The sequence below is a fragment of the Sus scrofa genome, chromosome 15, assembly GCF_054392235.1.
Source record: "Sus scrofa isolate SSC_HxYL_T2T_F1_AM1 chromosome 15, Sscrofa_HxYL_maternal_Yorkshire_Landrace_v2.0, whole genome shotgun sequence".
NCBI classification, from domain to species: domain Eukaryota; kingdom Metazoa; phylum Chordata; class Mammalia; order Artiodactyla; family Suidae; genus Sus; species Sus scrofa.
In genome coordinates this window covers 60,009,804-60,023,609 of record NC_139397.1, presented here as the reverse complement: position 1 = coordinate 60,023,609, position 13,806 = coordinate 60,009,804, and the positions used below count along the sequence as shown (strand labels likewise).

The following is a 13,806-nucleotide window of genomic DNA, read 5'->3' as shown; positions in this document are numbered from 1 at the left end:
AGAGCCAGGCTCGGTTCTGGGCTGTGGGGATGCAGCAGTGAGCACAGCAGTTGAGAGACCCTTGCCTGGGGCTGCTCACTTTCTAGCAGAGAGAGATGGGCAGCAGACAGGGAAGCAGATGAGCACCTTCGGAGTGTGATGGATGGTTCAGGAAAACAACAGACTACAGGAGAGGGGGCCACAAGGGCCTATTCTAAGTACTGTGGTCAGAGAAGTTCCCTTAGGAGGAGGTGACACCTGTGATGGTAACCTGAAGAATGAGAGGAACCAGCCTTGCAAACGTTTGGAGAAAAAGTTTTCAAATACGAGAAATGGCAAGTGCAAAGGCCCTGAGGAGAGAGGACAGATAATCTGAGCTTGGTAAGGACGCCAGTGTGACGAGCGGGGGAGAGGGGGGTGGGGGGGGTTGTTAGAGGCAGAACCACATTGCCTGTATATGGGAAATCAGGAAAGCGGAAGGGTCGGTGGTGGAGCCCAGGAAACTGGGGACCTGGGTTTGGGGGAGGGGCTCATGAGCTTGGACGCGGGCCATGTCCATTGCATGCCTGCTGGCTGCCCCATGAAGAGCCAACGGCTCAGAAGATAGGTCGGGAGATCACAGCACACAAAAGGCATTTCAACCTGTGGGACCAGGAAACCTGCGTGGGAAGTGGAGGAGGCCCCACACAGAGCACAGGGGGACCTCCACGGTGGGGCGCTGAAGGAAGAACCCGCCACGGGAGTTGACACCTGCTGTGAGGAAGGTGGGAACCAAGAACCCCAGGGGTCCCTGAAGCCCAGAGAGGAAAGTGCTGCAGAGAGAGGGGTCAGCTATGCCCTGTGCTGTTGAAACAGGGAATTATTATTATTATTATTATTATTATTATTATTGTCTTTTTGCTATTTCTTGGGCCGTTTCCGCAGCATATGGAGGTTCCCAGGCTAGGGGTCTAATCGGAGCTGTAGCCGCCAGCCTACGCCAGAGCCACAGCAACGTAGGATCTGAGCCGCATCTGCAACCTACACCACAGCTCACGGCAACGCCGGATCGTTAACCCACTGAGCAAGGGCAGGGATCGAACCCGCAACCTCATGGTTCCCAATCGGATTCGTTAACCACTGCGCCACAACGGGAACTCCGAAACGGAATTATGTGGGGATGGGGCAATGTCCACCACCCTCGGCCGTGGTGCCAACCTTGGCAGTGCGTGTCCAGCAGAGCAGGGAAGCCAAAAGCCTGTTGGAGCGAGCTGAGGCGTGAGCCCCTGCAAAGGCAGAGAGAGGGGCAGACAGCTCTCTGTCTGAAGTTTTGCAGTGAAGAAAAGCGGAGGGATGGGCAGATGGTCACTGGAGAGAGAGGGGAGGTAGATGGGTTTGCTTTTCTTTGCCGGTGCTGGTAGTCGTGAAGATGAGAGATGCAGAGCCTGGGGATGGGACGGGACAGGACCAGACGGGATGCGATGGGGATGACCCAGTGGAGAAAGTGACAACAGGTGAACAAGGGCAGCCTGCTGATCTAAGATGGGAGGAGCTCCTGCGGAGGTAAGATGCTTCTTCCAGTGCGCAGGAGAGGGTGCTAGAGAAGGTGGGGGTATTTATAGATAGATCCAGAGCAATTGATGCAGAAAAATGAAGGAGCTCCTATCTAAGTACTTCTTTTTTTTCATTGAAGTTTTACCTCCTCATGGATGAGAAAACTGAGGCTTGGAAAGCCGAACTCGTCCGGGTGAGTGGCTGAGCTGGCTTTTCTGACTCTGGGGCCTCTCCGTGCCCAGGTCACCACTGTCCTGCCCCTCCCCCTGGACGGTATGATCCCCGGTGGCCCGAGTGTCCCCAGGGCCCAACTTCTGATCGGGATGCATTTTCATAAATCCCCAGCCAAGGGCAGCTCCAGTCTCCTTGGCAGATTAAGTCAGACCCCGAGGGGGAGCAGGGTAAATGCCAGGGACTCTGGACTTTGCCTTCCATGTTCCATCCTTATTCCCAGTGATCATTTGTTTTCAGGGCAGATGGAGCAGAAGGAAAGTTCCAGTCTGTCTCCAGTTGCTGGGCAGAGCAGGTGGACAGAGAGCAGAGGCACTGGCAGCACCGGGAGAGGTGTGAAGCGATGGGTCTATTGGACACTCAGGCCCAGAACTCCCTGTTCCTCTTCCTCCAGCCCCTCAGCTATTGCCGATGGTGCCCGTGGCCTTGAGTCTGATTGAAGGTCACAGCCAGGGTGCTTCCTCTGTGTCTTCTGCTTGCAGAGCAATGTTCCCCCCCCTCCCCACCGCCCCCACAGCTGTGCTTTCACTCCTGCATCCTGGAGTAGATGCCGAAATCTGTGTTCCACCTTCTCATCCCTTCACCCGGCATGAATAATTGGGAAATTGACCCAACTTATTATTATCTATATATTTGGCATAAAAAGGAATCTGGAATTTTTCCTTTGTCTTTCTTTCTTTCTCCTTCCTTCCTCCCTCCCTCCTTCCCTCTTTCTTTCTTTCTTTCCGAACCCGAGGCACATGGAGGTTCCCAGGCTAGGGGTCTAATTGGAGCTGTAGCCACTGGCCTACACCACAGCCACAGCAACGCCAGATCTGAGCTGCATCTGTGACCTACACCACAGCTCACAGTAATGCCAGATCCTTAACCCACTGAGCAGGGCCGGGAAAAAAACCCTCATCCCCAGTTGGGTTCCTTATGGCTGAGCCACAATGGGAACTCCTCCTTTGGCTTTTAACTCCTCTGCTCCTGACTTGTTCAAAAGGTGGGTGTCTTGCTAGGTGAGTTCTGCTTCTCAGCACCGTGCCTCAGGTACAGAGGGATTCTGTTCTTTCCAGGAAGCAGAAAGATTCTGTTCTTTTTCACTACTATATATTGCTTGTAAGTTCTTTGCTACTCTCTTTTGTTTAGATTTTTAAAGAGGTGCTGGTTCTATTAGATTTCTCTAACAGTGATGGTCCTTGTTATAACACGATTTTCTGGATTTTCCCCAAGAACCTGAGGCGGTCTTCCTGCTTTGCATGTGGCTTGTAAAGCTGGAGGGTGAGTCAGTGTGTGACAGCAGTGCTGCTGCAGGGGACATACGTGGAGCGGGCGTAAAACCAGTCGGCTGGCATTCTGCATTGGGCAACATGTGCAGGCACAGAGGGACTCTTGTCTTTGAGCCTCTTGCTTTCCCACGCCCACTGATACTGCCGCCCCCACCCTGCTGGTACCTGCCAGCTTCCCTCCCTGCCCCACCCTGGCTGAACTGTCGCTGGGCTGCATTTGAGAGAAACTCCAGGGCCTCCCCAGGCAGCCACATCTCACTGATGCTTTTCCCTGCTGTCCATCAAATCCAACCATAGCATTCCAGCCCTAAATCCTCCTGCCAAGCAGGATGGCACCACCTCTGGCCAGGCCAGCTGCACCAGCCTCTCACCTGACCTCCTTGTCTCCAGTTTTGCTCTCTACTAACTCACCCACGTTTCTTCCACCTTGTGGCAAGAATCATCTCTCTAATGCACAAGTCTTAATCTGGTGATTCCTCTGCTTAATCATTCCGAGGTTTCCTACCCCTCTCAGGTTTGATCTGTTGACTGTACTTAGAGGAGGTCTTCTCAAACGTGATTGTGCATCAGATCCCTGGGAGATCTTGGAATGCAGATTCTGAGTCAATAAATCTGGAATCAGGCCTGAAATTCTGCATTTCTAACAAGCGCCCAGGCAGTGCCAGTGCCACTGGTCTGTGCGCTACACTTTGAGGATTAAGGACCTGGAGGGTCCCCACCTGTCCCCCACCGCCCAGCCTCATCTCTCGCCACCTCCCCATCTCTGTTCCAGCCACATTGAGCTTAGTCTTGCTCCCAGAATGCATCACGCTCTCACACACCCCTGGAACTTTGTGCATGCGCCCTCCCTAGAGCAATCTCTTACTCCCGCTTGGCTGCTCCTGCCCTTTTATTTCAGTGAGATTACAGCTGTCACTTCCTCTAGGAAGGTTTTTCTAGTTCTCCAAGTGCAGGAAACAAATTGTTGCGCATGATTGTGGCTTGGCAGTGGTGTGGTGATAACCATCTTTTTATGTTAGGGGACAAGGTCAAAAGGGTGAGTGACCGGGACCATGAGGTACAAGGTTGCAGCCAGAAAGTGGGCGGAGGTGTTTCTTCCTGCAGAAGGTTCTAGGAAGAAGGTTTTTATGTCACCTGGGGTTAGAGGGAAGCCTGTCTGACCTGGATTTGTCTGAAGGGTCCCTGGCTCTTCACTGCTCCTTCCTTGGCTGAGCAGAAGGGATCCCTGAGGAAAGGACCTTGCTTGCCCCAAGCATTCTGAACAAGGTCAATCTCACAACTGTGTGTGTTCTCAGGTCACCCCAAAGTCACATCTGTGTGAGCAAGGTCATTACAAGGATGAAAACTTTTTCCAGAAAGTTCATTTTTAACCAGAGCATGAGTGAGAATACAGAGACAAGTTTCTACTATAGAAACTTTATTTCTCTTCTTTTCTTAAGAAAATCTTTTTCTCTGGAGTGTTCTTTCATTTTCTTTTCTCTTCCTCAGCTTCTGTGCCCCTTTGGTCCTTGTAGAAATTTGAGTTATAAGGTTATTCCATGGGTTAGAAGTCAGTTTTTCTTGGCTAGTGAAATCCTGAATTTTGCTAGAATGTTCCTACTGGGGTTCCTGCACCAGACTTTCTTAAGTCCTGCAGGGAGCTGGGAATGGAATCTGAACTATGTGGCATCACATCGTCAGGATGTGGTGATCCGATCTATTTGGCCATGTGACCTCAGCTTGGGTAGGAGAAGTGCCAGTTAGGTCTGGAAAAAGTAGAATATTAGTTACAGTGCAAACAAGTTTAGTAGCTGGGTATCAGAGCCAGGGCAGTGTCAGAAAGCATGTGACATGGGGAAGGCAATGTTCAGTTTGCTCCAATGGAAAAATCTTTTTCCTTCCTTCCTTCTTACTTTCTTTCTGTTTATCTGCATCTTTTAAAAAGGATTGAAGTATAGTTGATTTATAATCTTGTGATGATTTCTGCTGTACGACAAAATAAATCACTTATATATACACACACATCCATTCTTTTTCAGATTCTTTTCCCACATAGATTATCACAGGATATTGGGTAGAGTTCCCTGTGCTATTCAGCAGGTCCCCATTGGCCAATCATTCTATATACCTCAGTGTGCGTATGCCAATCCCCAAACCCCCAGTCCATCCCTCCCTGGAAAAATCTTTGTTTATTGGCATGCAGTACATCTTTATAATACGTACTTACATTTCTATGAATATAGATCTATATTATTGTTTTATGCATTTACTTTTTAAATCACATAGTAAAACTAGAAAGTTTAGAAAGTATAAATGCAATAATAATGGCTTTTATACGTATCTTTATTACCTCTATATAGCTAATGATATCTATAGTTGCCTTTACCATTGTTCTTTATTTTCTTAAAATACAGTTGATTTACTGCCCTCCAACTTTAATAACACCAAATAGTATTTCCTTTCTGAATTTTTATTGCCCCTTTTCTTTCAAGCGAGAATCCAAGGGAAGGTCTCCTCCCTCCTGGCCTGCACCCTCCTCCCTCCTGGGACATTTTGGGTTTGTTTTGTTGTATCTTAGTTACAGATGTCAGGCAGTTGGTCTGTTTGAAACAGATAACAACTTTAGTTCCTTCCTGATGAGAACTGCCAGGAATGGGGGTTATTCCTGTGTACCCAATAATTCATAGGTGCTGTAAGAAGTTAAAAAAGAAATTTGGAAAATCTGATAAATAAATGATCTTATTTTCCACAAGAGAAAATTATACTCTTTGCCCTAAAGGAAACTCACAGGAGTGGATTTGATAAATTATGGAAGAGGATCATGCACATGAAGGGGAAAATGAGTTGAGCAAAGGCAGTTAATAAGATATTTAGTCTTATTAATCTTGAACCGACTTTGAGCCAATATTTGCAATGTCTGAACCTTAGCAAGCAACTCTGGTCTCCGGTTACATTTTCCGATCTCCAGCCCCGTTCATTCTTTGCCCTCTAGTGGACACAGCCCTGAATAGGCAATTCAACAGACCAAGATCGCTGGAAAGCAAGCAAAGAGGCATAATAAAAATTCTAAGCCCGGGAGTCCCCTACTGGTCTAGTGTTTAGGATTTGGCACTTTCACTGCTGCAGCCTGGGTTCAGTCTCCGGTCGGGAGCTGAACCCAGGTCTGGGAAGTGAGATCCTGAATCAAGCTGCTGCGTGATGCAGTCCCCCCACCCCAAAGATAAGCCCTTCTATATGCCTTTATTTCTTATCCTCATGGTAATCCTGTAAGATCAATTAATATTTGCACTTGTATTTTCATTGAACATCAAATTAATAATTCCAAAATGTGGAACCAATAAATAAATCAACCTACTCCTCAGGGAAGTGTTCTTACCTAACCACTCAATTTATTCCAAGCATCCAAGATGATTTGTACCTTTCTTTTCTGAATTTGTATAAATAAAAGCAATAGGTTTTTTAAAATTATTATTTTCCAAACATGAGAGTTAGTTACAGGACCTCACGACCCGCCTCATAGACGCCTTCCAGCACCTCCAACCTTCTCCACCTCCCTGCCACCCCATTGCTCCGAGTTACCCTGAGGCTCTGGAGCCACTGGCTCCCTCCTAGTTTTCAGCTCCCTTCCAACACCCCATCCTGAACACTACCCCTACTTCACCACTCCAGCCCCCACCCCCTCAACACACCCCGACAAGGTTTTTGAGTTTAGCAAACATTTACAAAAGTTTAACAGTGATGGGAAGAGTACAGCTCAACAGGCAGCATCTTGAAATAGAAATCTTATCTATGGCTTCTTCCCCCCACATTATTATGAGTGTCCCGTTGACCAGCTCTTCCCTTGGCTGTAGCTTCTCTGATTCGCTGAGTCCCTCCTCTCTCCTCCACTGTCTCTCCTCCCCCCTCCAGCCAGCCTCCAGCCCCACGTTTCTATTAGTGTCTTATGATGAACCTTCCTGTCCTCCTCCTCCCCGAAACTGGGCTCTACTCCTGCAATTATCTGTTCAGATGCTCTCGAGGGGGCTCTCATGTCCATTCCCAGCAGAACAAACAACCAGCAGAAGCTTTGAGGTTGCTGGTCAGCATCAAAGTCTTAGACCAGGCTCTTACCCAGCCTCTGACCACAGCAAGCTGAGCATGGTCTCCACATTATAGTGTTGATTTGCTTTGTCACATGACGCATGCCCCAGAGACCCTGGAATGTGCCCCTTTCCCTCTCCCCTTCCCTTACCCAAACAGAGAGTCACTGCTCTAAGCTAATGGTCTAACTGGGCAAACATCATGATGGAGGAGAACAGCGTGAGTTTGGAGGCTGGAATCCTGGCTTCCCTATGACCGGCTCTACAACTATGGGGAAGTTCCTTTAGTGGATTTGGGTTGTCTGTTTCCAGAAGATCCATTTCCCACTTTCCCAGTTTCCAACTCCCTCCCCCCACCATCTACCACCCCAGTTCCGGGAGGATCCATGTGGTACCAGGAAGCTAATGAATGCATTCCATTGGCAACGGCTAGTTCAAGGGTAGTGTGATGGATAATGTGTAAACTTGTTGAGGCCATAGTGCCTACTGGCTTAGTCAAATATCCATCTAAATGTTGCTGTGAATGTATTTTTTATTTTATTTTATTTTATTTTTTTGCTTTTCAGGGCTGCACCTGCGGCATACGGGAGTTTCCAGGCTACAGGTCGAATCTGAGCTACAGCTGCTGGCCTACACCACAGCCACAGCAATGTGGGATCCTACCCCGGGATTTGTGACCTACACCACAGCTTAGGGCAATGTCAGATCCTCGACCCACTGAGCGAGGCCAGGAATCAAACCTGCATCCTCATGGATACTAGTCAGATATGTTTCTGCCGCACCACAATGGGGACTTCAAAGATATTTTTTTAAGGTGTGATTAATATTTACATCGGTAAACTCTGAGTAAAGCAGATGGGTGGGTGGGCCTCATCTAATAAGTTGAAGACCTTGAGAACAACAGCTGAGATTTCCCAAAGAAAGAATCCTGCCTCAGGACTGCACCATAGATACTATGAAGCTACAGCCATCAAAATAGTATGGTACTGGCACAAAAACAGACACATAAATCAATGAAACAGAATAGAGAGCCCAGAAATAAATCCATGCTTACATGGGCAATTAATCTACAACAAAGAAGGCAGGCATATACGGTGGGGAAAAGATAGACTCTTCAATAAATGGTATTGGGAAAACTAGACAGTTACGTGCTAAAGAATCAAACTGGACTACTCTCTCACACTATGTACAAAAATTAACTCAAAATGGCCTAACGACTTAAATGTAAGATTTAAAACCATAAAAATCTGTGGAAGAAAACATAGCACTATGCTTAGTAATATTTTTTTCTCATCAGGTAAGGGAAACAAAAGCAAAAATAAACAAATGGGACTACATCAGACCAAAGAGCTTTTTGGAGCTCTCTTGTGATGCAGTGGGTTAAGGATCTGGTGCTGTCACTGCAGTGGCTCTGGTCGCTGCTGTGGTGCAGGTTCAATCCTTGGCCAGAGAACTTCCACATGCTGTGGGAATGCCCCCCCCCCCCAAAAAATGACAACAAATAACAAGTGTTGGGGAGTATGTGGAGAAAGGAGAACCCTCAGGCACTGTTGGTGGGGGGAAAATTGGTGCACCCACTATGGAAAACAGTATGGAGAGTCCTCAAAAAATTAAAAATAGAATTGCCATTATCCAGCAATTCCACTCCTGGGTATTTATCTGAAGAAAATGCAAACATTAATTAGAATAGATGCATGAACCACGCCCCCATGCTCATTATTTACAATAGCCAAGATATGGAAACAACCCAAGTGCCCATCAACAGTTGATGGCTGGTAAAGAAGATGTGGTATATATATATATACACACACATACACACAATGGAATCTTAGCCATAAAAATGAAATCTTGCCATTTGTGACAACATCGGTGGATCTAGAGACTATTACGCTCATTGAAATAAGTGAGGCCAAGACAAGTACTCTATGATTTCAATTATACGTGGAGTCAAAAAAAAGAACAAGTGAACAAACATAACCGAACAGATTTTGAGATACAGAGAACAAAGTAGGTGGTTGTGAGGGGATGGGGACTGGGAGCAGACTTCAACTTGGAAATTCTGTCTGCGTTTCTAGGCTGCTGCTCTGAAGAACTCAGACTCAAGGCTGCAACATCAACCTTTACCTGGATTTCTAGGTTGCTGGTCATTTCTGACTTGCCAGTGTCCATAATTAATTGTGTGAGATAATTCCATAAAACTATCTATCTATCTATTTATCTATCATGTATCTACACACACATAGCTGTCTGTCTGTCTGTCTACCTATACACACACACACACACACACACATATCCTATTAGTTCTGTCTCTCTGGAACTCTGGCTAATAATGGTAGGTACATCATGACAGCTCATCTAATCAGAGTAAATCTTAGGCCTTTTTCTGGGAATGCTGGGACATAGCTGCTCTCTGTCTCTGAAGGATGGAATTCTGAGGTGAGACTTGGAAGGGCTGCCAGATGCAAGCTCTGGGCCAGAGTCCTCAGATCTAGTGCAGCCAGAGCCACTTACTACCTGCGGGGCTGCTGCTTAGTTTCCTCATATGTACAGTGGGATTCTAGAGCCTACCACATAGGGTTACTGAGAGGATTAAATGGTTTCATAAATACTAAACACTTAGAACAATGACTAGATCATAGTAAAAGCTCAATAAATCCAGGCGATGATGATGATAATGGCAGGATCCAGGCTGAGGAAAAGGCTGATCATATAAGAAGGGCAAGAAAATGGATTCAAAGCCTTGATGGCTTCTCCAACCTCTAGCTCAAACTAAGCTTGACAACTATCCTAGCACTGGACTTTTCAGTGACATGAGCTCATAAATTGCTTTATTATTTAAACCTATTTGGTTTGAGTTTTTATTTCCATCCAGAGCACTGAACCTCTTCTTGTTTTAACAACTGGATAGTTTCTTTTTTTGGACCCATAGCACAAAAGGTTTGACAACAGTCGCTTTCCTGGGAAATGAAACTTCCTTTCCACATTCCCTTTCTTATTCCTCCCTCCCTCTTTCCTTCCTTCCTTCCTTCCTTCCTTCCTTCCTTCCTTCCTTCCTTCCTTCCTCTCTTTCTCTCTCTTTCTTGGCAGCACCCACAGCATGCAGAAGTTCCTTGGCCTGGGATAGAATGTTAACCATTACGCCACCAGACAACTCCCCTGACACTCTTAAGGGTGACAATTTTCTGGGATCCCAGGAACACTATTTCTACATTCAGTGGGGAAGTACCTTCAATACCTCAAAGGCAATTTACTCTTCTCTGGCAATTGCCCTAGTGATTCATAGGTGGGGTGAGCAGGTATTTTTCTGAAAAGGAATCAGGATGGACCTATAACCAAGGAGAATATGATCAACTTAAGAGAAATGCAATCAAAAACACAATAAGATACCATTTAACTTGCTAGTTAGGTAAAACATTTAAAGTATTGAAAATTCTAAGTATTGACAAGTATATGTAACCAGGAAGATTTTATTAATTGCTTATAAAACAATGTGTAAATATTGGCATTCTCACGTAGCTGAAAATGTCTCTATCCCATGAGACAATAATAGCTCTGCTGCGTCTATCCCTGTCTCGTAGCTGTGTACCCTGCAGGACACTTACAGGGACGTTTAGCTGGGCATCATTGGTAACAGCAGAAAGACTGAAAACAACTGATCTATCCATACATAGAAGAATGAATAAAGAAAATGTGATATATTTACTTAATGCATTACAAAAATGAATGCATGAGAGCTACATGCATCACTGTGAATAAACCTAAAATTTATATCTTTGAGTAAGAGCATTTGCACAATACATCCAAATATTATTTGTATAAAGTTTAAAAATATACAATAAATAACATTTAGGAATATAGCAAGGTAGAAAAACATGGGAATGAGAAACGCAACATTGGAAGTGTGGTTATCCTTGGAAGAAATGATAAATAAATATATATATATATACGTATTACTTTGTAATTATGTAATTAAGTAAATATATATGTGTGTGTGTGTGTGTGTGTGTGTGTGTGTGTGTGTGTGTGTGTGTGTGTGTGTGTATAGTCTATTTAGGGCTGCACACATGGCATATGGCGGTTCCCAGGCTAGGGGTCCAATCAGAGTTATAGCCACTAGCCTATGCCACAGCCACAGCAATGCCAGATCCAAGCCATGTCGCCACCTACACCAAAGCTCACTGGCAATGCCAGATTCCTAACCCACTGAATGAGGCCAGGGAGCAAACCTTTGTCCTCATGGATACTAGTCAGATTCATTTCCACTGAGCCACGACAGGAACTCCAGGAATGATAAATATTAATTTCCTATCCAGTGGTGACCATCTGTGTGCTCCATTTTATCTTTGTATATGCTATATTATGTGCATGAACTCTAATAATTTTTATTGTGGTGATATATACGTAACATATAGTTTAGCATTTTAGCCACTTTCAACTGTACCATTTAGTGGCACTACTTAAGAATATTCACATGGCTATGCAACCATCCACCATTAGCCACTTCTAGAACTCTTTCATCATCTTAAACTGTGCTTTTTGATGTCTTGATTCAAGATATCATTGCTAGATCCAATGTCATGAAGCTTTTGCCCTATATTTTCTTCTAAGAGTTTTATAGTTTTAGCCCTTATAGTTAGGTCTTTGATCCATTTTGAGTGAGTTCTTTTTTTGGGGGGAGTGATAGGGGTCCAAAATCATCTTTTGCAGGATAATGCATTTTTTAGAGCGAAAGTAAAGAATCAGAGAATATTAGCTCCAGAAAAGGCCCTCCCCATTTATGAGTGAAAAAACTGGGGTAGAAATAAAATAATAAGCCAAGATGACACAACTGATTACAGGCGTTGGCAGACTAAAAATCAAATCTTATTTCCAAATCTTTACTCTAGACAGCTGCGCAGGCGCTTAAGCACCCAGCGGTCCCACCCTGGGTTTGGATCCGCCCCTCACAGGCGGGCGCCCTCTCCAGTTCCGGCACTGGCTCCTCCCCCTTCCCGCCCCCAAGGGCGGGCCCTGGCGGCTCTGACTCTTTGGAACTTAGGAAAAAGGGCGAGGCACGTGGGTGAGAGGAAAAACCCGACAAATCTTTGGCGTATCATGCACTGTCAGCAACTGGTTTTAAAGCCTGGACTCCAAATCCGCTCTAGCGCAGTACCAGACCGGGTTTTCTCTAGCGCTCTAGGACGGGGAAGAGCCCTAGCCCGCCTGTGTGTAAGACCGGGCGCGGGGCGGGAGGCGTGCCCGCGTGCTCGGCCCCGATTGGCCGCTGGGAGCAGCGCGGGGTTTGGCGGGAGCTTCAGGAGCTGCGCGGGCGCAGGGAGCTGTGGGCCGTGATGGCCCAGCCGGGACGAGTAACGCGCTCAGGGTAGGTATTGAGGACCCTCGCGACGCAGGTTGGGGCCCACTTTATCTTCTTTCTCTTCCGCGGATCTTGGGCCTCTCGGAGCTGTTGGTGCTGCCTGGTTCTGGCACTGTGCTGTTTGTCCTAGCGATAAGTTTCCAGGTCTGTAAAAGGGGAGTAATAATAGTCACAATTTTCTAGGAATTACGGGGAAGCTTAGAGGAGTTACAGTTTATAACGGTGCCTGGCGGGCAGGCGAGAACTCTGGCTAGTGTTAGCATCATTTTGGGTGAGTGTAGTCTAAAGTAGACAAAACATTTTAAAACGAACTGTCCAACAAATAACTTATGAGGGCGTACCACTCTACCACTTGCCAGACATCACATTCTAGTGGCTTTTACACTCTGGCTGGTAGTCAGTATTCTTATTTTCAAGACCTTGCTTGTTTTTATAACACAAACCACAGACCATAAAGTTGAACTACATCTCCGGCCGGCTGCTTGTGGTTCTTAAAGGAGCACTCCAGCCAGGATGGGGCAAGGTTTTTGTTTTTAATCAAAAAGGGCATGCAATTTAAAATAGATTGCAAAACTGCTCTCTAAAATGTTATTCCCTCTGGATTTGTTGGCAAGTATCTTGCTGGTGGTGTCTGGTCCTGGCTGGAGGGGCCTTGGCTTGCTTTGATTAGTCTGCAAAGGAGTTCCACCTGGACCGTGGGAAGGCTTCCCGGAGAAGGTGCATTTGTAGATGTGGGGTGATGGTAGAGGCAAGCCGACAGCATAGGGGAAAGGCTGGGGCAAGACAAAGCAGGGAGGTGGAGTAAACTGAGACTAGATTCCAGTGGCCAGTGGGGAAGAACCTAAGACGCCCACAGTGGGGAGGAGGACTGGGAAAAAATATTGGAGCCTTGAAACATCAGGTGACAAGAGTTAAACTTTATCTGCTAGGCCAGTGGGGGGGTGGTTCTCTCTCTCTGTACACAAACATATACACATACATGTAACATTTTTGCCTTTTGAGATTCATGAAATCTGTTCATCCTCCCCCCCCCAAAATGAAAGTTTGACATATGTTATCAAGGAGATTTCCATCTTTTAGGAGTCTCTTCTTGCTCCTTGCCTTAGGTGAGAAGGAAACTTGACCTGTGTATCTGAGCACAGATAAGGCAGGGGTCCTTAGAAAGAGTAGGTTAAGAAAGTATGTGATCAGGTTTCTAGTCCCATTTCTGTCACTTGGCTGTGACCACTGACGTTACTTACCTTTCCAGGACCCCAGAATCATAGATGCCTTACACCAATACCTATTCTCCCTTCTTTGGGGTCTGAGATTCAAATAAAGCAGTGGTTTTCAAAGTGTGGTTCCCTGACCAGCATCAGCTGCACTAGGAGCATGCTAG

General features: G+C 46.2%; 2 protein-coding genes across 6 annotated transcripts in view; both read left to right on the top strand.

The window, feature by feature from the left end:
• On the top strand, nt 1-6,354 carry LOC146395867 (uncharacterized). 3 transcript variants are annotated; one of them, XR_014830442.1, is made up of 3 exons: nt 1-360; nt 1,652-1,705; nt 1,984-6,354. XR_014830442.1 is itself a non-coding variant. In XM_085001067.1 (3 exons), the coding sequence occupies exons 1-3, from the start codon at nt 1,388-1,390 to the stop codon at nt 2,171-2,173; spliced, it is 378 nt and encodes a 125-aa protein (XP_084857193.1). In that variant the 5' UTR covers nt 1,156-1,387; the 3' UTR covers nt 2,174-6,354. The 3 variants fall into 3 exon arrangements, 2 of the variants coding, with proteins under 2 accessions (XP_084857193.1, XP_084857194.1); XM_085001067.1 differs by lacking the exon at nt 1-360 and adding an exon at nt 1,156-1,521; XM_085001068.1 differs by lacking the exon at nt 1-360 and adding an exon at nt 1,183-1,521 and having other exon boundaries at nt 1,989-6,354.
• Nucleotides 6,355-12,360: 6,006 nt separating this feature from the next.
• The window catches only part of CENPU (centromere protein U), a 32,653-nt gene continuing 31,207 nt past the window's right edge, over nt 12,361-13,806 (top strand). For all 3 annotated transcript variants that reach the window (XM_085001036.1, XM_013984043.3, XM_003133338.6), the window contains exon 1: nt 12,361-12,434. In XM_085001036.1, the coding sequence (XP_084857162.1) occupies nt 12,403-12,434 (32 nt within the window). In that variant the 5' untranslated portion in view covers nt 12,361-12,402. The remainder of the gene's footprint in view (nt 12,435-13,806) is intronic.

Coding starts and splice junctions, on each gene's coding strand:
- LOC146395867 (XM_085001067.1), top strand. CDS start 1,388: ATGAGAGATGCAGAGCCTGGGGATGGGACGGGACAGGACCAGACGGGA. Junction 1,522..1,651: donor TGGGAGGAGCTCCTGCGGAG/GTAAGATGCTTC, acceptor TTTTCATTGAAG/TTTTACCTCCTCATGGATGA. Junction 1,706..1,983: donor GGAAAGCCGAACTCGTCCGG/GTGAGTGGCTGA, acceptor ATTTGTTTTCAG/GGCAGATGGAGCAGAAGGAA.